Source organism: Rhodamnia argentea, chromosome 10 (genome assembly GCF_020921035.1).
Source record: "Rhodamnia argentea isolate NSW1041297 chromosome 10, ASM2092103v1, whole genome shotgun sequence".
NCBI lineage: Eukaryota > Viridiplantae > Streptophyta > Magnoliopsida > Myrtales > Myrtaceae > Rhodamnia > Rhodamnia argentea.
In genome coordinates this window covers 19,999,979-20,023,239 of record NC_063159.1, presented here as the reverse complement: position 1 = coordinate 20,023,239, position 23,261 = coordinate 19,999,979, and the positions used below count along the sequence as shown (strand labels likewise).

Below are 23,261 nucleotides of genomic sequence, written 5' to 3'. Positions count from 1 at the left end.
GAAGATGGAATATCATAATTTTCATCAATCAGGCTTATCGGTATACACGGTTTTGTTACACATTTTGTAAAACCAGTATGCAGACTCAAAACTTTATTGACATACCACAACAAATCTTGTAACTTCTCCTTTTCCAATTCCCAAGCATCATACGGTCACTTCATTTTACGTTTCCTTTTAGGAGAAGAACTTGGTACACCGAATTGAAAGCCAACTGCGACCTTTCAAATCCAAGAACCATTATACAGTCACCACCAAGAAGAGCCAGTTCAAGCAGTCTTCAAGAACTCCATGATGTAAGTGTTGAAAGCGCAACCCATGACTCGGAAACCCTGAAATCCCGCCCCTTTGGCCAACGCCTCGAACTCCTTCTCCGTCCTCTCTTTCCCGCCTGGGTTGTGGGCCAACATGATGCAGTCGATGTGGATCACACTCTTGGTCGCTAGGCTCGGGTCTGGGTACTCAGGGAGCATGCACTCTGCAACAATCACCTTTCCGTTTTTGGGAAGCGCATCGTAGCAGTTCCTGAGAAACTTTGCGCAATGTTCATCGCTCCAATCGTGGCATATCCACTGCAAGAAAGTAATGTGCTTTTTATGAAGCAATCTTGTTCATACTCTAATCAGTAACAGCTTTTTGGACTTGGCAAGAGACCAAATAAAGCAAAGAAAACAGAAACAGGCCTTGTTGGGTATTTCCTGAAAAATTTCCACTTCAGGAACAGAGACATAAATCTCACCTTCATGAAAATGGCATCTCCCTTTGGAATGCTGACGAACATGTCGCCTCCAACGTGCTCGATACCTACATTAGTACCGACATTAGACTTTTTGGTGTTATTTTCAGCAAGGTGCTTCTTAGTAGTTAAGGGGCAATGAATTGAATGTGAGATGCAAAAATGTTCCTAGATCTTGGGTTGCTCAAGAATCTAGGAAATGACAATTAATCTCGGAGAATAAGCGCGTCACAACATTATATACCGGGAAAGGATGGAGCGTCTTCAATCACGTGAGGCAAATCGAAATTGATCCCTTTAATCGAAGGGTATTTGGCAACGATCATGCTGAGCACGGCCCCGGTGCCGCCTCCGACATCGACCACTGTCTTGAGGCCCTCGAAGCCCTTGTACGTTTCCAGTATCTTCTTCATGGTAACGGTGGAGTGATCAGACATTCCCCGGTTGAAGATCTTGTTGAATCGCGGGTCGGTGCCGTGATACTCAAACGCTGTCATCCCGTACGCCTTGTTGAACGGGATTCCGCCTTCAAGGACCGCATCTTTCAGGTGATACCTGCGAGTTAAAAAGCAAACGGTCTAATTTCGCACTCAGGGAAGATAACAAAGAGAAACCAATAAGTTCTTAACCTGTGAAACCTCGAACGAGATTTCTGATGATTCAAAAGCTCACTTACTGTTACCAGTTACTTTAATCTCTCGGATGATTCAAACAGTCCAACGTCTTTGCGATTGTCAATTTTTGACAGACATTAGCTATTCGCTTGGCCGATACATATTTTCTTTCTGAGATATATCTATTTTACAGTTCCTTTGTCCTACAGGTCAACGGAATGTTGGTCATTCTCTGCTCAGATCATAAGACTTCTGTCTAAATTTACCAAAGGATGGAGGATTTCCTTCCGGGGAAGATCGGGGAAACCTGATGTCCAAAAACGACTTAGTCTCCTATCAACAACAAACTTTTGAGAATTTCTACCACGAAAGCACACAAAGTCTGTCCTTCAGCAAGTGCCACAAACATGTCAAATAATACTAAAGCAAGATAATCCTGCCCATCTTATTTAGTATATCTGTATACATCAACCAAGAGCAACCCTTAATTTTCCGGCAAAAATTTATCAAATCGACGAAGCAAGCTTCCGGAACATTCAACGGGGGTTAGGTACGGGGTTCCCACAATGATCGGGCCGAGTCGGATACCAAGAAGGGTTAGGTACGGGGTTCCCACAATGATCGGGCCGAGTCGGATACCAAGAAGGATGTGGTAATGACCTGATAGGGACCACTATCTGCAATGATGCAGACCACACCTAGAACCACGAATTTCATATGATTGCTTCTCAGCAGCGACTTTCCTCCACTTGCATCATTCCGGAAGACGCACATCACTAATTCACTGATAACATGGCAAGCACTCGTATACTCTGGGAGGGATGATTTCGCGGCATCGAATGATTGGCGGACTGCGGATTTTCTTGTGGAAAACGATCTAAAGCCAAGCAAGACACGACAAAACCATGGACGACAAAAACAGCTTACCTGCTGCATTTATCTCTGACGAAGAGAAGTGATGCGTGGAAAGCCACCAACCCCAGTATTTTTCATGTTCCATTGTTATCTAAAGTAAAGATGATGAGTGCGAATCTTTAAAGGACAAGGATGTGGGCCACTGGGCCGTTCCTGATCCGCTTTCATACCCAATCATAAGAAACTGACTGAATCGAATTAGATAGGAATCACCAATGAAAGAAAACCAAACATTCCAAAAGACATTTTCAAACAGAACAACAGGAAAGACGGGCCACTACCAGCTAAGCGAAGTGCTTCGCGGGGAGAACTCAGTCCTGAGATCGCCATTCGTTTCGAGGTTTCACTGTTAAAGCGACTCTTGAAAGGAAAAGAGGGTGCGAGATTTGAACATTTTCTTGACACCATGGGACGTGAAAAGTTGCGTTTTTAGTGGGAGCAGATCGTGAATCTCCCCGTTATCTATGTGGAATTGTAAGAGCTAATCATCATCTCGTCCTGCTTCCTTCCTTTAATGCCCGGCTACAGTTTTGCCAAAAAGAAAGAGCCAGAGGAAAGTGAAAAAGGTACCAGCTTTCCATGAGGACTTTGTCCTGGTTCATCAAGCTGAGTGGGGAGATGGAGACCCCATCCGCGTTCTTGACCAAGAACTTGCACACCGGAGCCAAGCCGTAAAGCCGCTCGACCTTGCCGTCGGGGAGGTTGCGGAGGGTGCACGTGAGGACGGAGTAGCTGGCCAGCAGCCGGAAGATCCGGTCGAGCATGACCGGGGCGTCGGGGTTCCGGGTCGGGAGCTGGGAGGCGACCTCGCCGGGGGAAAGGTAAGCGCCCGGCCCGGCCTTGGCCATGATCTCGAGGAGGTCGAGCTCGATGGCGGCCTTGAGGACCATGGGGAGCACGGAGGCGCTGGTCAGCTGCATGGCGAAGAGGTTGGCCTCCTCGTCCGAGACTTGGGTCGGGGTCATCTGGGTCTCCGATCCGGTCGAACCCATTTTCTTCCGAAGAGACAAAGCAGAGGGAATAGGATGAGAAAAGAAGAGAAAAGCGGTGGGGGAATGAAGCGAGGCAAGGCGGTGGTGGTGGTGGTGGTGGTGGTGGTGGTGGTGGCGGTGGTGGTGGAGGGCCATATATATGGAACTTGGAAGCTCACCAACCCCCGTTGGAATGACAGTGGACCCTACTTCGCCAATATGGACATTTGTCCAGCATGCCATTGGCAACAACCAGTGTACCAAAATACAGAGAGAGAGAGATCTCTCTCTCTCTCTCTCTCTCTCTCTCACTAGTGATGACTTCCGACCATTTTATGGGTTGGTTGTCGCTTTCCCACCAAATCAACCCAGGCGTGAGAGAAATACTTGATCTTTCGAGTACACGAGCTACTTCCACAGTTCGATCGATCCCACAACCATTTTTTCTTAGAAATAATAGAGATGCTCCGTGGATATAACCTTACTCCGATCGTGCGTCCTATCGGATCACTTGGTCTGCGCGCGGGGGTCGACTTACCTCGTAATCAACCCGGAAGCGCGGCTCTCTGTGGGACAAAAGGCACAGATTGTTTGCCCGCCACGGAAGACGGGTTCGAATTCGCCCGGATGTCAGTCTATCAAAACCGACTCAAAAGATTAGCCAACACGAAAGCAGCAGTTGGTTTTTACGGAAGGGGTAAGCTTTGGGCATGGGGACGATAACGAGAGAGAGAGAGAGTGAGAGTGATCCATCGATGGAGACGCGGGTCTCCGAACCAACTCTCCCGGAGAAAATATTAGGCAGCATTGATTTTTCACGTCAGTCATACGTGGCAAGGTGAGCGCCATGCCAATTGCCAAGTTACTCCCTCTCTTCGAATTTGTACACCCGTTTCCGGGAATTTGTACATGGGAAGATCTTTATCCACAATAACATCTGCAACGACAAATTATGGGGAAACCTACGATCCTAGGACCCGCGATTTGATCGATCGTCTTGGCGGTGTATTAGGTAAAGAGTTTGGTTGACAAAAAGCCTGGGTGCAATTTGTCTTTTTGTCAAAGGCCGTGGAAGGAAGATCGGCATGTACCTAAAACGGGCGAAAGGTCATTGTAACTTAGACAAGTCGTGATCGAGCACGACATGTTTGAATAAAATCCCCATCTTCTTCAAATGTCGGACTTGACCGCGTTTATAAACGTTTTTTCATTGATGATCTAATATTCCAAAAAAAAAAAAAAAAGGTTCAATGCCTGAACTACGAGTGAACTTGCTTGTAACAACGAACAACTATGTCAATCTTTGTAGCTTAACTGTCACGGGAGGCGGATGGGATTCCCTACGACAAATGGTTGCCGGAAAACATGGCCCCGTTGAAAGTATTGTTAACAATCAACACAATTAGAAAGCTCACTATCACCTGTCGAAATTTATTCTTTATCAATACTAACCTTCGTTTGTTTCACGAAAAACGAATGATTTGGAAAATGATTTTTTGAACATGTTAATCAATGAAAATTAATTTCATCATCGATGGACATTTTTCATTCATTTATTTTTTAGGTAAGACAAACAATCATTTTTATGAAAATATTTTTTCAATCCATATGTTTCACGAAACAAACGTACTCTTGATTTGGGTCACAAATCTGCAAAATTTTCGGCAGAGCGGGAAAGGAAATTTTCCTCTTATTGTCCATAAGAGGTTGGATTTCATATGACTCTATAGTACAAAGCAGGGGTGGGCATGGGTCATGTGGGTAGGGTCCGGATCTAGATCCCGAAACCGACCCTATTATAATCGGTTCTCAATTTTTGTAATCTAGAACCGATCCAGTTTGTTCTAGAACCTGTTTTGGAATCGACCCTATTTTTCAGTCCGGTTCCAAGGTGTAATTGAAAACCTGTTTTCCTTTTATTTCTTTTTCTGATTATATTTTTTTCCATCAAATAATATGAGTATCGATGAGCTCACCTAGCTTTGGATAGCGATGCCCGTGTCGGTGAGATGCAAAAGAGAGGTGATAGCGAGAGGCTATGGTGGCTAGTCCGGCAACAATGAGACAAAAGGCGACGACAAGTTGTGTTACATCTTTGTAGCGCCGATGATGGCGACAATGAGAGGCAAGCCGATGGTGACGACAACGAGAGAGAGAGAGAGAGAGAGAGAGAGAGAGAGAGAGAGAGAGAGAGAGAGAGAGAGAGAGAGAGAGAGAGAGATATGGGAAATATGAAACAAAGGAAGGGAAGCAAGGCTGGCAAGTGAGCTTAGGGTTTCTTTTTTAAAAAAAGTAGCTAAAGACCGGTTCTAAAATTGGTCCGGGTGGATCTCCATCTAAAATCGGGAACCTCAATAGTTTCAACCGATTCCCAAAAAGTGGAACCGCTTTGAACAGGAACCAATTCTCGACCCTATTTGTCGAATGGTCCGATCAAGGTTCCGAGTGAACCTAATCCGGTTGCACGCCCCTAATATAAAGGAGGCGAAGAATTTTTTTTTTTTCCTTTTTAGAAAATCCAAGTGTGACATCCCCGAATTTAACTTATTCGAGGTGTTATCCGTTTTGACTCGTCCAATACCGAGCCTCACGATTTTATCCTTTGATTTACGGACATATAATTTCCCAGGTGTTACACTCATCCCGATAGTATTTTAACTTGAGCATGCTTAACTTTGAAATTCTAAAGTAAAGCTTGTTTTCACATCAAAAGGTGCGTGCGTGAGTTTATTTCTAACTTTCAAATATATATTTCAGAATCGCTTTCCCCATATTCGGTGCACGGTTCGGTTCATTCATGTCCCCTTCACCACTCCGGAAGCCCAACCTAATCGGACCAGGTTATTACGGACCCACCAACTTCCGTGTGGTTTACCCTCGAACCACATACCTATTGGAGGGGGTTCTGCTGTGATTAACTTACTTGAGGTATTATCCGTTTTGGCCTGTCCCATACGAGGCCTCATAGTTTTGTCATTTAGTGTACAAGCATGCACTTTTGTAGGAGGTCATCCATCTTGGTTGTACTCTAGCTTGAGCAAGCTTAATTTTGGATTTCCAAAACAAAGCTTGTCGTTACATCAAAAGACACATTCGTGAGTTAAATATAGTTTTTTCATATATGTTCTAGAATTGCTCTCTCCTATTTGGTGTACTGTTTGATCATTTCTGCTCTTTCGCCATCCTATAAACTTGTTAGGAGCCACCGCTTATCCAAGCTAGCAAGCCCAGGCAACCACTCCCCGTTCTCGCATGGTCCGTCCAAGAACCACACACCTACTAGTGTGGGTCCCTCTCTAATATTATATTATGGCATCCCTAGATTAACCCACTCAAGTTATTGTCTGTTTTGACCCATCACATATCAAGCCTCACGATTTTAACTTTTGGCCCGTAGAAGAACCGTTAAAATAAGTCATAAATCATTTTCTTAACCCATATATGATATGCTAAGTTGTTACGTTAGTTAGTTATATTCAATAATGAGTCATGAATGGATTTAAACATAATGTAAGTGTTAAATGGGTCATAAATGGGTTTACAACCCACTTCTATGATTTTCTCTTCATTTTCTCTCGCCCTCACTCAATCTTGTGCTTATTCACTCCGAACTCTCACCTTAGTTTGGTGTAAGTTTTCTTGAATTGGATTAAATATGAAAGTATTTTAGGAATATGAGTCAGGTATGGGTCATTATATTTGCATTACAATAAATAAATCATAAACGGGTTAAATGGGTCTAATTGGATTGGACCATTTATAACCCGACCTAAACACAATCCGATTCACTCGTTTGACGAGTCCAGTGTACAGGCGCACTTTCCGTGAAGATCACTTGTCCCGATAGTGCTTTGGAGTTCCGAAGCAAAACTTGTTGTTACGGTGAAAGCCATCTCAATGAGTTAATTTCAGTTTTCTCTCTCTCTCACACACACGCATCTGTATATTCCTAAGTCGCTCTCCCCCCGTTTGGTTCGCAGTTTGATTCATTCTTTCCTCATTCTCCATCTTAGAAGCCTATTAGGAGCGCCTTGTCCAGGCTTTCATGTTCCAGCGACCACTCTCTACCCTCTTCGAACCTGATCGTTATATCAAGAAACCGTCGCCCCAAATGCATTGCTCCTATTATCTTCTGAAAATGGGGATTTAGTACATGTCAGACATTTATTAGTAGACACCCACTTCTTTTGATAAGTTCCAAAGCTCCTTAATTTGATGGAGTGTTTGACAAATATATACATATAAAAACGTATAAAAACCGGGTTAGTTGCGGTTTGAACGACAATATTCGTCAAAATCTCGAACCGGTTGTTCATATTTTTCATCAACCACATCTTACTTACTTATATGAGAAAAAAGAGAACCTCTACTTCGAACAACCACGATTAATTCACGAGCATACTTGTGTCTCGATTAAGATTTCGAAGTCATTAGCATCTAATTGTACTGTAAATACCAAAGAGATAAGACATGCTCTCCTTTGGAGCCTAGCATAAACAAGTTCCGGCATTTTTTTCAGTCATCGTACGATCCACGTATAGTATAAGTCAATTGCTCATCCAGACAATTCACATGCACGCGTTAAATAACGTGCTCAAGCAGGCATTACTTTTTTTTTTTTAAATTATTGCGCATCATTCATTTGGCATTATACATATATTTTCTTAATTTTTTTTAAATTATTGTTGTGGTTGCTGGGTCCAACATGAATTAAACTTCATGCGAACACGAAAAAATAATCAGCATTATCCATGACTTAAAAATGGAAGCACATCCTCCGGGAGATCACTCTCTCGTTTCGAATGATTCGATTCCTTTCCCCCCCGAGGAATGATTTCCCTCCTCCGTTTGAGTTTTCTAGATTAGTTTTGATACGGTGAACAAAAATACTTCCACTGCCCACGAATCATCCTCTTATAACAAGTCGCATCGTTCGCGCTTTCTAGCGAGGAGACAACAAGCATTAATTCGCCGATCGTTTCGCCAGACAGATGGGTACATTTTGCGGACTTGTGTTCCCAGCTCGAGAAGCGTCATGGTGTCTTCATTTTGACGAATGCTTTCGAGATTAAGGTTTCCTCATCTAGCCGGTAGTTGGATAGGGGGATAAAAATCGAAGAAGGTAGCATCGGTAGCGTCATCACATCACTTGTCGAGTTAAATTGTGCATGGATATCTAAGTCAAACCCTCGCTTCCAGTCCTCATCTTTATGTCATACTGGCTCAGATTCAACGATCAAATGGGTTTTTTAAAATGCGAGAATACGAGTATTTTCTAAAAGGATTGGAGGAAGATATGAATGGACAGGAAGGTTTGTGGGGTTAACATCCCCCACCTACTCCTCCCGATGGAGACGGCGATTGCAGCCGTTCGGGGACCGGTGAGGGCACGACGGCGAAAGCCTTTCTTATCTTATCCCCTCACACAAAATCATTCGAAACAAAATAATTTTTTTTAAAAATTTTTTTAGAACCAATTGCAAAATTCTTCACCAACTTTCCCACCAAACCATGATGCATTTTGCAATTTTTTTTTTCGGCCATGTTCCTTGACGTGGGGGAGATCACGAGCACGACCGCCACCGAAAAGACAACTCTTTTCATTACCCCATTCGCTTAAAAAGTCGGGGTGAGTACAACGTCAATTCAACCGTTCCTTAACCAAAAATTCAAAAAATTTAAAAAATAAAATAAAAACGTCAATCGGTTGACAGAGAACATGTTACGCCCTCCCAAAGAATTGACGGGCACCCAATTTCTTGCTGTCGTGTTATGATAATTACACAATTGATTTCGAGCTTTGATCGATATGCACCGACGTTCTTAAACTTTTAATTAATTCGATGTGATTTTTAAATTTTTAATAAGTATTCGATCTAACCCTCATGCTATGTGAAAATATTTAATGTTACTATTTCATTAATTGGAGTTGGCGGAATTTACTGATTCGACTTCGAATCTGGTAAATTTGAACGGCGGGCACAAAAATAACGTTACACGTGGATTACCCACGTAAAATTTTCAACTTAAATTAGGATATAATAATTCATGTCATTGAATAACACGAATCATCGTTTTTACAGATTTAACAAAATTATCAAATTAATAGGATTAGTATATTGTAATTTGAGTTGACTATCTTATATGAATAATCCACGTGTGACCATATTTTTTTTTTTGTCCATCGTTCACATATATGGAAGGATAATATTGAGCATTTTTAGATAGTCCGGGGACTAAATTGAACATGTATTCGACAAAAAAAAAATTGAACTTGTATCAAAAGTTCTGGGATCATAATGAACAAATTCAAAGTTTTTTTTTTTGGTTGAAAGCAAATTTAAAATTCACGGACGACATTGTATGTTGTGCTAAAGTTTACGTGACCACATTGAATAAATTAAAAATTTAAGAATGATAATAAAAAATTGGATCAAAGTTCGAAGATGTCATTTCTTGTATATCAAGTTGGTGGGACAAAGAAGAGAGAGACTACAGCTTCTTTTATCGTGGAAAGAAATAGAATTAAATTAGAGAAATACTTCCCCGACGGTTTGAAAGTATCGTTAGTTATTTCTGATAATAGATTCGCATACCATCACCGCGTGTTTTGCATAAAGCACTTATTTATTGAAAAATGACAAGATCTTGTCGATCACAACCTGGCGGCTTTCATTAAATTAATAGACTAAACAACCTTTTCCTCCTCCTTGTTATTTGTCGCCTTTTACTAACGATAAGTCCTGGAAATTGTCAATTAGACACATGAGTCGTCCGCCATTCCCATCCATTTCTCCATTATAAGTTCCAAAGATTACTCCCCAAAGAAAAATTCTTCTATTGCTCGCTACATTTTTTTTCCCCTCATTTTCTAATCTTTTAAACCGAGTTTCTTCATTTGAGCAAAATATCTAATCAAGTCCATACAAAACCCGATCGAGACCACATCGATGTTGCCATTGGAGGACGGATCATGACGTGCATTGAATATTTGCCAACATGGACATCCATCGTGAATAGTTGTCGTACATACGGCGCGGGAATAAAAATGGTAAATTGAGAAAAGAAATTCCGTCTCTTCACTAATCGTGCCTCGTTGTTCGTGTCCATGCAGATATTATTTGAGCCGACGTCACAATTTCGGCATCCTCGAAAGACCGGGCCAGTTAGATTTTAATGGGATTTTGTGAGGGGGAACATATTACATATTTTGTAGAAGTGGAATGACTTGATTAGAAGCAGTACATAGGCGGGAGCGGGGTGGGGACGCGTGAGGAGGGAGTAGAGTTTCACAATTTGCACACTACACATAGCGCACACAATGTGGCTTGTTTAGTAGAATATGATAGAATATGATAGAACTAGACAAAAAAAATAAGAATGACTTGATTAGAAAAATTGAAGCGGTGGATACTTAGATTAGGAAAGTAGTTGAAGTGTGAATGAAAAGTAGAAATTTCCGAAGCACTTTCCATTTCACTTTGCTCGACTAAAAATATAGGATAAAGCATTGATCGCCTATTTACTTTCGGGATAAGAATGGATTTAGTCATCTAAATTTTAGGATCTCTAAACTTTGAAAATGAATGATTCAAAAAATATTTTTCTAAAAATATTTGCTTGTAACTATTGATACCGAAAATAGCTCGTCCCTCGATACACATGCCCAAGGCATGAGAGGGAGAGAGTCAAGAAGAGATACCAGACCATGAATAGGTCATGCGCACTGCGCGTGGGTATTATTATACGATTATCGAACTATTTGAGAATGTTCACTTGCTAATCGCCGGCTACGTATATTAATGCCACGTGTCCATTCGTCAAGTATGACGACGGAATTGAAATGATCACCGGTTTTGGCACCAACAGCAGGTTATACCGCCATTGACATGAAATAATCCGAAATAGATGCGAGCCAGAAGCAAAGAACGGTTATCGTTGGAACTTCTAGTGGAAGAATAGTCATCGACGGTTATGTAAGCCCCTGTACAAATACCCGAAGGCTTGATCATGGGATTCATGAAAAATAAGGAATTTAGGCATGATCGGTAAGGGCAAGCAGAGAGAAATTCAAGTTACTGCAAGCCGTCAAAGGGCTATATACAGTTATGTGACCGCTTGTATATGGTGGAAACAATTACCCAAGAACGTGGTCGAGCAGTTCATGACGAATGACGAACGTGGAAGCAGTTGATGGAGATCATTTGAAAGTTGCAATCGTCAAGGAGCAGTAATCATTCAACCATTACAAATACCACCAATCATCCATCAGATAATTTCCCTCGATAAATCAAACAAATTTATCCCTATCTTTACTTCCTGTATTGCACTTTAATTTTCTTAACTGTAGCTTTTAGAATCTTGTCGTCGAGTTAAATTCCAGCTCTTTATCCCTGGTATTTTGCCGTTGAGTCAAACTCCGGCATAATACCAAATTGTATTCAGGCTTTGTCCTCGAGTCATACTCCGTCAAAGTTTGTTTATGTTGGTTCATTTTGTAAAAACTATACTCTCCGAAACTTTCCGTCGAGTCAAACTGTGGCTCGGTTCATGTTTGCATAATTTTATTGAAGATTCATCCGTTGATTTCCTGATTTTTTGGATCACATTTGTTCGGAATCATCATAGAACCCTTTTCCTATATTTAAAAATCGAACAACTACTTTCGTTGAAAAGTATTTCGTTGCGGGAGAAATTCAGGCAAAATAACATCGCTTACAAAATTGAATGAATGAAAAATATCTTTATAATCTACGAAAATATTTACATATAAATTGGCGGCAATAATGGAAATATGTTTTATGGGCTAATTATTTGAAGCAATACAAATTATCATTAATTGAAACATATTTTACAAATCATTCATCTTTCCACTGATGAACAGAACTTGTAGCGCTTAGGAGCAACGTTTACAAGTGGCTTTGGGCCTCCTAAGATCCCTTCCGACAACTTTCATTGTTTGGTGACAAAAACTATGAGGGCCTTTGGTTGCAAAGTGGAGCTTTGAAAATGCTCAAACCTTGTTGATATCTCGTAGCTTGTGGTCCATGCTCACGGGGCTCCAGATCGCCGAGGGTCGCTCAACGTTGGCAAGCTTTGCCTAGGCGAGATCTGTCTCACGGTGGGTCGAGCGGCCTCTGCCCCGCGTAAGCTGGGGCCACGCAAACCCAATGAGCCTTTTCGTGGTCTCACAGCCTCCGGTGGGCGTTCACCGAGTTCTAGCCAACCTGCCACGGCGACTGCCGGGCTCCTGTATCCCTACACTCTCCTTTTTTTCCTTTCTTTTTGTTTGGAAAGTTTTACTTCATCTTATAATTGCTCTACGAAAATGTACCAAAAGCCAATTGTTCTAAACACTGCTAGCTTGCTTTATCGGAAAATACCTCGAATGGAAAAACCTTGTCCAGATCCGAAGTTGTAAAGCCAATGCTCTCCAAGACGCATCGTAGCACACCGAATCAATAGCCAAAGTACGAAAGGAGGGCTCATTTGCCACCTTTCAAAACCAAGAACCATGAACATCATCACCACCGAGAAGAGCAGTTCAAGCCGTCTTCAAGAACTCCATAATGTAAGTGTTGAAAGCACTGCACATGACTCGCAAGCCATGAAATCCCGCCCCTTTGGCCAACGCCTCGAACTCCTCCTCCGTCCTCTCTTTCCCGCTCAGGTTGAGGGCCAACATGAGGCAGTCCATTTGGATCACTCCCTTGGTCGCTAGGCTCGAGTCCGGGCGGACGGGGAGTATGTACTCCGCAACTATCACCTTCCCGTTCTCTGGAGGCGCAGCATAGTAGTTCTTGAGGAGCTTCGCGCAATGCTTATCGTTCCCAATCGTGGCATATACGCTGCAAGAAAGTAACGTGTTTTTCATGAAGCAATCTCGTGCTTTCTCTGACCGGTAACTACCTTTTGGCCTTGCCAAGAGACAAAATGACTTGTCCTAGTACTTCCTGAAGAGAATTTCATCTTCAGGAACAGGAACAGAGACATCGTTCCGACCTTCATGAAAATAGCTTCTCCCTTTGGAACGCTCACGAACACGCACGAACACGTCGCCTCCAATGTGCTCGATACCTACATTAATCCCGACATTAGATTTTTTCGGTGTTATTGTCTGGAAGGTGCTTCATATAAGTTAATTGGCAACGGTTGAATGTGAGATGCGAAAATGTTCCTAGATCTTGCGTTGCTATCAAATAACTAGGAATGACCGCTAATCTCGAAGAGCAAGCAAGTGAAAAAAAATCATATACCGGGATAGGATGGAGCGTCTTCAATCACGTGAGGCAAGTCAAATTTGACGCCTTTAATCGATGGGTATTTGGTGACGATGGTGCTGAGCACAGCCCCAGTGCCACCTCCGACTTCGATCACCCGTCTTGAGGCCCTCGAAGCCGTCGTACATTTCGAGTATCTTCTTCATGGCAATGATGGAGTGATCTGACAATCCCCGGCTGAAGATCTTGTTGAATCGCGGATATGTGCGGTGATACTCGAACACAGTCATCCTGTACGCCTTGTTGAACGGGATTCCCCTTTCGAGAATTGCATCTTTTAAGTAGTACCTGCGAGTTCAAAAGCAAACAGTCCAATTCAATAATCTAGGAAAATTCTTTTATAATATGTTCTCGAGCTGTGAAACATTGGAGGATCTTTGGGATGATTCAAACGTGGGACTCCAATTGCCAGTTATGTCAGTTTCTCTGAGGATGACTGAAAACAAATTACCTTAGTTGCCATAATTAATATCATCCCACCATCTACGTGTTTGTCAAGTCTTGAGAGGATATTAGCCATTCGCTTAGCTGATAAATATTTTCCTTCTGATATATACTCACGTTCAATTACAGTGGTTAACGCAATGTTGGTCATTATATACTTAGATCCCAAGAATTTATTGTGTAAATTTACCAAAACATGGAGGAAAACTAATTGTGCCCACCTCATGTGATATGTCGAGTATATACCAAGCAAGAGCAACCCCCTCAATTTTCAGGCAAAAATTATCAAATAGAACACGAAATGTTTGCTGAAGCAAGCACCCGGAATGGTTGATGGGGGTACAGGGTCCTATCAATCATTGAACCGAGTCGGATACCAAAGCTTAAAGTTCTTTAGATTTGTCAAACGGGTGGGTCAATGGGGCAAAAATAAACAGACCCAAATTGACACATTTTCATGTAATACAAATGTAAAGATCCGTACCTGACCTGACCCATATTAGTAAAACATTTTCATATTTAAGCTCATACGCCAATTGAGGTGAGAGCGCGGAATAAGTAAGCGCGAGATCAAGCGAGAGCAAGAGAGTGTGAGGAGAGTCATAGAGGTGGGTTAGATTTAAGTAAGTTGTGAATTCATTTAACACCCATATTATTTTATGCCTTACTGTTCTAAACCCATTAACTGAATATAACTAAATCATTTAACAACTCAATCTATTAAATATTAGTTAAGAAATGAGTTTATGATATATTTTAATAGCTACAATTGCTCAGCCTGATAGTGATGCACCCGAGCATGTCCTTAAAAGGCTAAAGGGGAGATAGGAGAAGGAATTCCCCTATAAGTTTTCTCCGTATTCCCTCTTTTCAAGGAAGAAAAATATTTAGAAGGAACTTAAGGGGCCTTTGGCAGGGGAAGATAGACCCCTGATCAACTTAGGTTGGCGACAATGGGGTAGGCAGGTAGAGTAGCCTCCCACACCTACAGTCACAAGAAGAAGCTTTGATGCGCCACTGAGTAGATCTGTGCTTCGCACAATGTCTGATAACCAACTTAACTTATCTACCTAGTACCACCACCCGATCCTTGTAAGGTCAAGTCCCAATGGTGGGAGACAAAGTGGACAAATCGACATCATATTTTTTTGCATTGTCTTGAGGTGTGGCCATTGGCCGAATCCTGATACGCTTTCGGACCTCATCATAAGAAAGTAATTGAATCAAACGAGGATCCAACCTCCACCCAATAAAAAGTAACTTATCCTACTTTTGGGTCATAGACAACTTAGCTCGATTGAGAATTCATTGGGTGATGAAATCCCCGGTGTTCTAATGAAATCGATGGATTATTAGTAAGGTGAGCAATTCGGACTTTAATTTTAATATATTGATTAAAGTTAGGTATGCATTTAAGAAATGAAACAATAATCGATGAATTATTATGTTCACATTTAAGAAATAAAAAAATAGATAAGATATAATCGGTCCAGGCTGTCCGATTCTCTCCTAAAATCGGGAACTAGATCGAAAATCAATGATTTCAATTTAATGAAATCGAAAATTAGGCTGAACCAATCGGTTCGGTTAGATTTGATTGGTCCGTCTTGCTCACCCCCTAGTGAGGAGGAGATCGCATGGTAGAAGGACACAAGCTACAACTTCATTTTTAGTAATTAGTAAAGCTAATCTTGAAACAAAAAATAACAATTCTTCAAAGAAGTGGTTATAAGAACAAAACGTTTTCGAGTAAGATCTAGTGTTAAGGAGCGGTAAAGAACTTAACATTGATGTAGTTACAGTTTAACATGTCCTTTGTTGCGTGAAATTGATGGTGATATCTCTGGCTTTTGAGGAAGAAAAATCATGATAACAATCCCAAAGAAAGAAAAAAAAAAAACAGCAAAAGAACGTAAAGGTTTTAGAAAAACGGATACCAGCTTTCCATGAAAACCTTGTCCAGGATGGTCGGGTTGAGTGCGGCAATGGAAACGCCATCCGCGTCCTTGACCAAGAACTTGCACACGGGGAGCCAAACCGGAGAGCCGCTCGACCTCGCCGCCGGGGAGGTCGCGAAGGGTGCAAGTTAGCACGGATTAGCTGGCCAGCAGCCGGAAGATCCGGCCGAGCATGACGGGGGCGTCAGGATTTCGGGGTCGGGAGCTGGGTCGCGACTTCGCTCGGGGAAAGGTAAGCACCCGGCCCGCCCCGGCCTTGGCCATGATCTCGAGGAGGTTGAGCTCGATGGTGGCCTTGAGGACCATGGGGAGAGTGGGCGCGATCGCCAGTTGCATGGCGAAGAGGTTGGCCTCCTCGTCGGAGACTTGGGTCGAGGTCATCTGGGTCTCGGATCCTGCTGAACTCATCCTTTTCTCGTTTTCCATTCTCCGATGAGTATTGGGAAAGGAAAGCACAGGTAATGGTACGAAAAGATTGCAAAATCCTAAACCGTCATTGATATTTTTCGTCAAGCGCGCCTCCCATTTCCACCCAAAAATAAAAATAAAATTAGATCCCCATTAAGATAAAGAAAGTTACAGCTTCTAATGGTACTGTACACACCGAACGGAGTTTTGGTTTTTGATCCAACAAGCTGTATACCTGTCGAATCATTCCAAAGAAGACGAGAAAGAAATGAAATCGGCACGTGCTTGTGCTCGTGCTCTCATTTTGAGCCTATGATAACAAGTTCTGAACCTTTTGTACGATCCAGACATTTTTATAAGCCTTCACTTGCTTACTCCGGCAACTCGTACGTAGAACTTGCCGAAACAGGCGTGCTTTCTTAATTGCGAATCATTTTACAAGGCATTATGTTTACCCCATTTTACTTTCTTCGGGTTGGACCGTCCAACCCGAATTAGTTTTGAATCTCCCCACAATAGGAAAATTAATCAAAATTGTCCCGAATTAGGAAAGGACACGCATCCGCCTCGGGGAGAGATGACTCTGTGACCACATTGAACGTTGAAGAAGAGTTTGTAGACCTCTCATGTCACTTTCCCTTTAGAGAATAATCTCTACTAAACAACTTATATTTAGATAACTTAAGAGGGGAAAGAAATCAATAAGAGTCCACACATCACATCTAAACTTATCGAAATCCTTAATATCTTTATTACTGTTGGTCCTTCTCAAGAATAGATCTATAGCTGCATGAAATAAGGCACTCGCTTTGGTAAAAAAAGGAACTTATTCACAAAATGTGCCAGCATATGATTTCAACTAACCTTTTCATAGCCTTTGATCAAGCTTAGTAATGCTCCATGCCTCCTTTGGTTGTGCAAACTTTCGATAAGTACAAGTGAGGGTGGCATCGGCGATCGCAATCTTGACAAGCCGAGGATGAAGGTTGCCTCATTCATCTATCCGTGCGATGGTCCAACCGATCAGCCTGCTGGAATCGTTGAAGAAGAGGGATCTGTAGCTTGTACCACAACTTCACCCTCTACAGAATATTCCAACAAGTTCTGGACCAAGAACACTGCCCGGAGCTTTTGAAGAACTCGCGCAATTCGGCAGGAAGCGACATATCATCCTTCTTTCTCAAAACGGGTTAACTCGACGTACTCTCCTTATAGTTTTGGTGACAGTTGAAAACAATGTTTTGCTTACCAAAGCGTCTTCTGCATCGCCTGTCAAATGAGGAGGTCAATCCTTAGGTTCGAAAAAAGCCTTTGGCTTCTTGATGCAGAGAGTGTTGGCCTCTTTTGTCAAAGCTTTATATTTTGGATTGGACACTAAAAGGGCTGGCGATAAATGTATAGAAGATTTTGAAAAACATGATGAACCCATCAAAATTCCCTAATGGTACGGAGAATGCTCGTGAAAGTTCCCCAGTTGAAAAAACGAATGCCGCTTATATAGTTTGTGATTCTATATTTAGGCAAAAAACTGGCCATCGTAGCTAGTGTACTGTTGGGTTTATTGCTTCTCATATATTGTGTTAGCAAGTTGGGGTTATTTATGTATTAGCCCATGTAATTGTAAAAGGCTTTACCCTAAATCTATATATATTCTTTTGATCTGAATATTATTATTGCCTCTTTTACTAACAACATGGTATTAGAGCAAAGCATTCTTACGTGAGAGAAGACATTCGACCACATCGCCGCCACTAGGGTTACTGCCCTTGCTTCGATCATCGGCAAGTGAGAAGAGATTATTTTGGCTCGATCGTGAATTTGTCTCACGTCTCCCCCCATGCTGCCTCCACCATCACCAAGAATTCCCATCACTGCTACTCTTGCAGTCGCGCCCATATCCTCTAAGCAATTGTTGGTGAATCCCAAACAACCACCTGCAACGTTGTCCACTTTTCTGCCATCCTAGATCAACCCCAACACTCGCGCCAGTAGTGCCTTAGTCTAGCGGGCAAGTTTCTAGCGATTTCTAGGGCCTCCACCTCCGTTCCCTTGAGTTTCTTTCTTCAAGGTGTGTTTTGATTGGTGTTGAGTTGCTTGTGGTAATGTGATTACTGGATCACAAAGTTGTGGTGGTTTGGGTGAGATTTGTGTACGCTCATGGTGTTTCTTTTGTCATTGTGGTTCCCGACTAGTCGACTAAGTTTTAGGTGGTCGACTAAACACTTATAGTTTACTAATGGTACTTGAATCTCACCGTTTAGTGCTCTTATTGGTGTTCTGGTAGCTTGTGGTGTTTTATTCTTGGTTTGTGGATTTACCGATCTAGCAAGCTCTCAGTCTGTTGTTTCGGGGGTGATTTCCTCTACTGTTACTCCTAATTCAGGATCTTTTGGTACCTATCATTGGTACTTGTAGTATGACAGGATTACACACTATCTTGGTCAAGTTGGATGGTATCATTTATCCTACTTGGTTAGTGGCTCTTTCTACTTTTGTTTATGCTAATTGCCGGTCCAGATGGCTCAAAGAAGAATCACCAGTAGATCCAGCTAATCTAGAAGAATGGGACGTCATTGATGCTGTGTTGCGTACTCTTTTATGGGGAAGTATGGCCAAATATGTCTGTCATCTTTTCATGGCTTGTGCGACGATCTGTGAGGTGTGGACAAAATGTACTTTACACTATTCCAGACATAATAACATGAGCCAATTTTGCGATATGTGAGAGGCTTTATTTGAATCTAAAATTGATTATGCCGGATTGGCAGAGTGTTACGCTCATTTTTCATCTTTGTATCAACATCTCAAATTCTATTTTCTACTGACCACCATAGTTACTCGGATGCAGCAACGGGAAGAAGGCATGGTGGTAGTTCTCTTCCTCCGAGGTCTTGATCCAGATTACTTCGGCAATAGATTACTTTTCCGGGCACTCTACCTTCCATAAAAGAAATGTATTCTTAGGTTGCTCGTTACACTCCTAGTCCCGAAGCTTCAGCTATATCATATAGTAGTGTTATGTTGGCTTGCAGTGGTCAAGAAGCTCGTGCTGGTGGTAATGGTCACGGAAATTAGAACTCTGATAGTTCTAACCGTGGTCGTAGATGTAGATAGCGAGTCTACTTTAGGATACTGTGTCTTCCTTGGTGGTAAATTGTGTCATGGAAAGGTAATAAATTGTTTCTTGATCTAGTGCAAAGACTGAATATCGAGCTATGGCTAATGTTATAGGTGAACTTCAATGGGTTCATATGTTGTTGGCTGAGATTGGACAGCCTATGATCGGATTATGTACTCCATTGTGATAATCAATATGCTATTCACATTGCTAGCAATCCATTATTTCATGAGCGAACGAAGCATATAAAGGTGGATTGTCATTTTGTTTGGGAATTGTCATTTCATTAGGGAAAAGGCGAATTGCGGTGATATATGATTGGTGCACATATGTTCTGAGGAGCAATCAATAGGGATTTTCACAAAGCCTCCTCGACGGGGACGAGTTTCATACATTTGCCACAAGTTAGGTCTATTTCATATTTACATTCCAACTTGAGGGGGAGAGTTGGGTTTGTTATTTATTATTACATAGTGTTAGCAAGTTAGGGGGAGAGTTGGATTTGTTACTTATTATTACATAGTGTTAGCAAGGTAGGGTTATTTATGTAATTAGCCCATATAATTGTACAAGTCTTAATCCTAAGCTCATAAATTTTTCTTTTGACCTCAATAACGTTATTCTCTCTTTTACCAACAACACATGCATCTCCACATATTCTGCTTTGTTACCCCTTTTGTAAAGTCAATATGCAGACTCGAACTGTATGAACATAAAATTCCTTATTCTTTCCTTTTATTGGCATAACTTAGTACACCGAAACGAAAGCATACTGCGTAAAAAAGAAGGGATCATTTGCGACCTTCCAAATCCAGGAACCATGAACATCACCACCAAGAAGAGCAGCTCAAGCCATCTTCAAGAACTCCATGATGTGAGTATTGAAAGTGCAACACATGACTCGGAAGCCCTGGAATCCCGCCCCTTTGGCCAAAGCCTCGAACTCCTTCTCCGTCCTCTCTTTCGCGCCCGAGAGGTGGGCCAACATCACGCAGTCCATGTGGATCACTCCCTTGGTCGCTAGGCTCGGGTCTGGGTACATGGGGAGTATGTACTCCGCAACGATCACCTTCCCGTTTACTGGAAGTGCATCGTAGCAGTTCTTGAGTAACTTTCCGCAACGTTCATCGCTCCAATCATGGCAAATCCACTGCGAGAATGTAATGTGCTTTTTACGAAGCAATCTTGTACTTGCCAAGAGACTAAATTAAAGCAAAGAAACCAGCAACAGGCCTTGTCTTAGTATTTCCTGGAAATTTCAACTTCAGGAACAGAGAGACATCAATCTGACCTTCATGAAAATGGCATCTCCCTTTGGAACGCTGGTGAACATGTCGCCTCCAACGTGCTTGACACCTGCGTTAATCCCGAGATTAAATCCTTCGGTGTCATTTTCGGCAAGGTGCTTCATATTAATTAAGGGACAACGAATCAAATGTGAAATGTGAATCTGTTCGTAGATCTTGGGTTACTCTCACTTATCCAGGAAATGACGACTAATCTCGAAGTGCGAGCGAGTGATGAAATTTTTTTACCGGGATAGGACGGAGCAACTTCAATCACGTGAGGCAAGTCATAGTTGATGCCTTTAATTAAAGGGTATTTGGCAACAATCATGCTGAGCACGGCCCCGCTGCCCCCTCCTACATCCACCACTATCTTGAGGCCCTCGAAGCCATCGTATGTTTCCAGTATCTTCTTCATCGTAATGGTGGAGTGATCGGACATTGCCCGGTTGAACATCTTGTTGATTCGCGGGTCAGCGCCTTGATACTCGAAGAGGGTCATCGGGTGCGCCTTGGTGAATGGGGTTCCACCTTCGAGAATGGCATCTTTCAGGCAGTACCTGCGAGTTAAAAAGCGAACATTCCAATTCAATAAAAAGCGAACTATCCAATTCAATGCTCAAAGAACATGTAATAATGGAAGATTAACAAGTTCTTGAGCTGTGAAATATGGAAGGAGATTCAGGATGATTCAGAAGATGGATTACAATCACCAAGGGCTTCAATTTCTCTGAGGATGACTAAACACAAAAAGTCTCCATTGATTAATATCATTCCAAAATCTATGAGTTTGTCAAGTTTTGACAGTCATTAGCTATTTCTCGCAATATAGTCATATTTGCTTTACACAGTTCCATGGTCCTAGAGGTCAACTTAAGGTTGGTCATTATGTACTCAGATCCTAAGTCTTGGTGAGAAATTACCAAAAAAATGGAGGGAAATAACTATGCGCGTCTTCTTCAATTTCCAACCTCACCTTGACCAAGAAGGATGGTTTAGTCATGTGAAAGGGACCACCATGCAGAATTTCATATGATTGCTTCCTATTATTGGCACACACCGGAGGGATAAATTTCATATGATTGCTTCCTTTGATGACCAGTTACAGTTTACCATGTACTTTTGTATATTTGTTGTGTAAAATTGATCTTTATATGTCTGGCATTGAGAATGAAAACCACGAAAACAAATACCAAAGAAAAAGAGCGAAAGATGGCGAGGGGTTAAAAACAAGTGAACCAGCTTTCCAGGAGGACTTTGTCTTGTTGGAACGAGTGGAGCGGGGCAATGGAGGCCCCGTCCGCGTTCTTGACCAAGAACTTGCACACGGGAGCCAAACTGTAGAGCCGCTCGACCTCGCCGCCGGGGAGGTCGCGAAGGGTGCACGTGAGCACGGAGTAGCTGGTCAGCAGCCGGAAGATCCGATCGAGCATGACCGGGGCGTCAGGGTTTCGGGTTGGGAGCTGGGACGTGACTTCGCTCGGGGAAAGGTAAGCACCCGGCCCGACCTTGGCCATGATCTCGAGGAGGTCGAGCTCAATGGCAGCCTTGAGGACCATGGGGAGAGCGGCTGCGGTCGCCAGCTGCATGGCGAAGAGGTTCGCCTCCTCGTCGGAGACTTGGGTCGAGGTCATCAGGGTCTCGGATCCTGCTGAACTCATCCTTTTCTGGTTTTCTATCCTCCGATGAGTATTGAAAAGAGTGCAGAAGCCAGGGCTACAGGCACAAGGACACTGGCAAAATCTTAAACCGTCGTTGATTATTTTTCGTCAAGCACACCTCCCTTATAAAGGAAAAAAAAAAGGCTTCGACAACAATTAATTCACGTTCTATTATATCCCCATTTCCACCAAAAAAAAAAAAAACATTAAGATAAAGAAAGGTACAGCATGTGATGGTACTGTAAACACCGAACGGAATCTTGGTGTTTGATACGGCAAGCTGTGTACCTGCCGAATGATTCCAAAGAAGACGAGAAAGAAATGAAATCGGCACGAGCTCGTGCTCTCATTTTGAGCCTATGATAACAAGTCCTGAACTTTTTGTACGATCCAGCCTTCGCTTGCTTATTCCTTCATTTTTCCTGCCGCGTCAGCTGATGTCTTCTTCCTGACTTGGAACTCCATTCGCTCTTTGATGTTGATTGGTAACGGCCGCATGTTCTACTGATGCGCCGAACAAGTTTCCTCTGTTCACAGAGTTTGCAAATTGTTACTGGATTGATGTGAATTGGCACAAGAAACTTGATCCTTATTTTGAGGAATTAAACCGCGTTCTGACGTAAATTTTCCATTGCTCAAACCTCATGGACAGAGAGGACAGCATCGAGATAAACATTCCGTTCTCGATCAGATTAGGGGCTACTTTAGTTTATGCATCATCTGCAGATTTTACACCCTTGTGGAAACGTGTTTTGCAGGCAAGAATTTGAGAACCTAGAACTTGCTGAAACCGGCGTGTTTTCTTAATTGCGAATCATTTCACGTGGCGTTAAAACTTGCTGAAACCGGCGTATTTTCTTAATTGCGAAT

General features: G+C 42.4%; 2 protein-coding genes and 1 pseudogene across 3 annotated transcripts; all 3 read right to left on the bottom strand.

Annotated features, from left to right (window-relative positions):
* LOC115742327 (caffeic acid 3-O-methyltransferase) lies at nt 1-3,360 on the bottom strand. 2 transcript variants are annotated; one of them, XM_030676552.2, is made up of 5 exons: nt 2,836-3,360; nt 981-1,291; nt 740-804; nt 222-572; nt 1-174 (listed from the first exon to the last, which is right to left on the bottom strand). In XM_030676552.2, the coding sequence occupies exons 1-4, from the start codon at nt 3,255-3,257 to the stop codon at nt 270-272; spliced, it is 1,101 nt and encodes a 366-aa protein (XP_030532412.1). In that variant the 5' UTR covers nt 3,258-3,360; the 3' UTR covers nt 1-174; nt 222-269. The 2 variants fall into 2 exon arrangements, with proteins under 2 accessions (XP_030532412.1, XP_048126940.1); XM_048270983.1 differs by having other exon boundaries at nt 1-572.
* On the bottom strand, nt 1-22,391 carry LOC115730123 (caffeic acid 3-O-methyltransferase-like). Its single transcript, XM_048270984.1, has 5 exons — nt 21,970-22,391; nt 20,980-21,290; nt 20,736-20,800; nt 20,227-20,594; nt 1-221 (listed from the first exon to the last, which is right to left on the bottom strand). Exons 1-4 carry the CDS (start codon nt 22,389-22,391, stop codon nt 20,292-20,294), a joined length of 1,101 nt encoding a protein of 366 aa, XP_048126941.1. The 3' UTR covers nt 1-221; nt 20,227-20,291.
* Nucleotides 12,781-18,222, bottom strand: LOC115742330 (annotated as a pseudogene).
* Nucleotides 22,392-23,261: the final 870 nt, after the last annotated feature.

Coding starts and splice junctions, on each gene's coding strand:
- LOC115742327 (XM_048270983.1), bottom strand. CDS start 3,257: ATGGGTTCGACCGGATCGGAGACCCAGATGACCCCGACCCAAGTCTCG. Junction 1,292..2,835: donor AAAGTCCTCATGGAAAGCTG/GTACCTTTTTCA, acceptor TTTAACTCGCAG/GTATCACCTGAAAGATGCGG. Junction 573..739: donor GAGATGCCATTTTCATGAAG/GTGAGATTTATG, acceptor ACTTTCTTGCAG/TGGATATGCCACGATTGGAG.
- LOC115730123 (XM_048270984.1), bottom strand. CDS start 22,391: ATGAGTTCAGCAGGATCCGAGACCCTGATGACCTCGACCCAAGTCTCC. Junction 21,291..21,969: donor AAAGTCCTCCTGGAAAGCTG/GTTCACTTGTTT, acceptor TTTAACTCGCAG/GTACTGCCTGAAAGATGCCA. Junction 20,801..20,979: donor AGTTGCTCCGTCCTATCCCG/GTAAAAAAATTT, acceptor GGATTAACGCAG/GTGTCAAGCACGTTGGAGGC.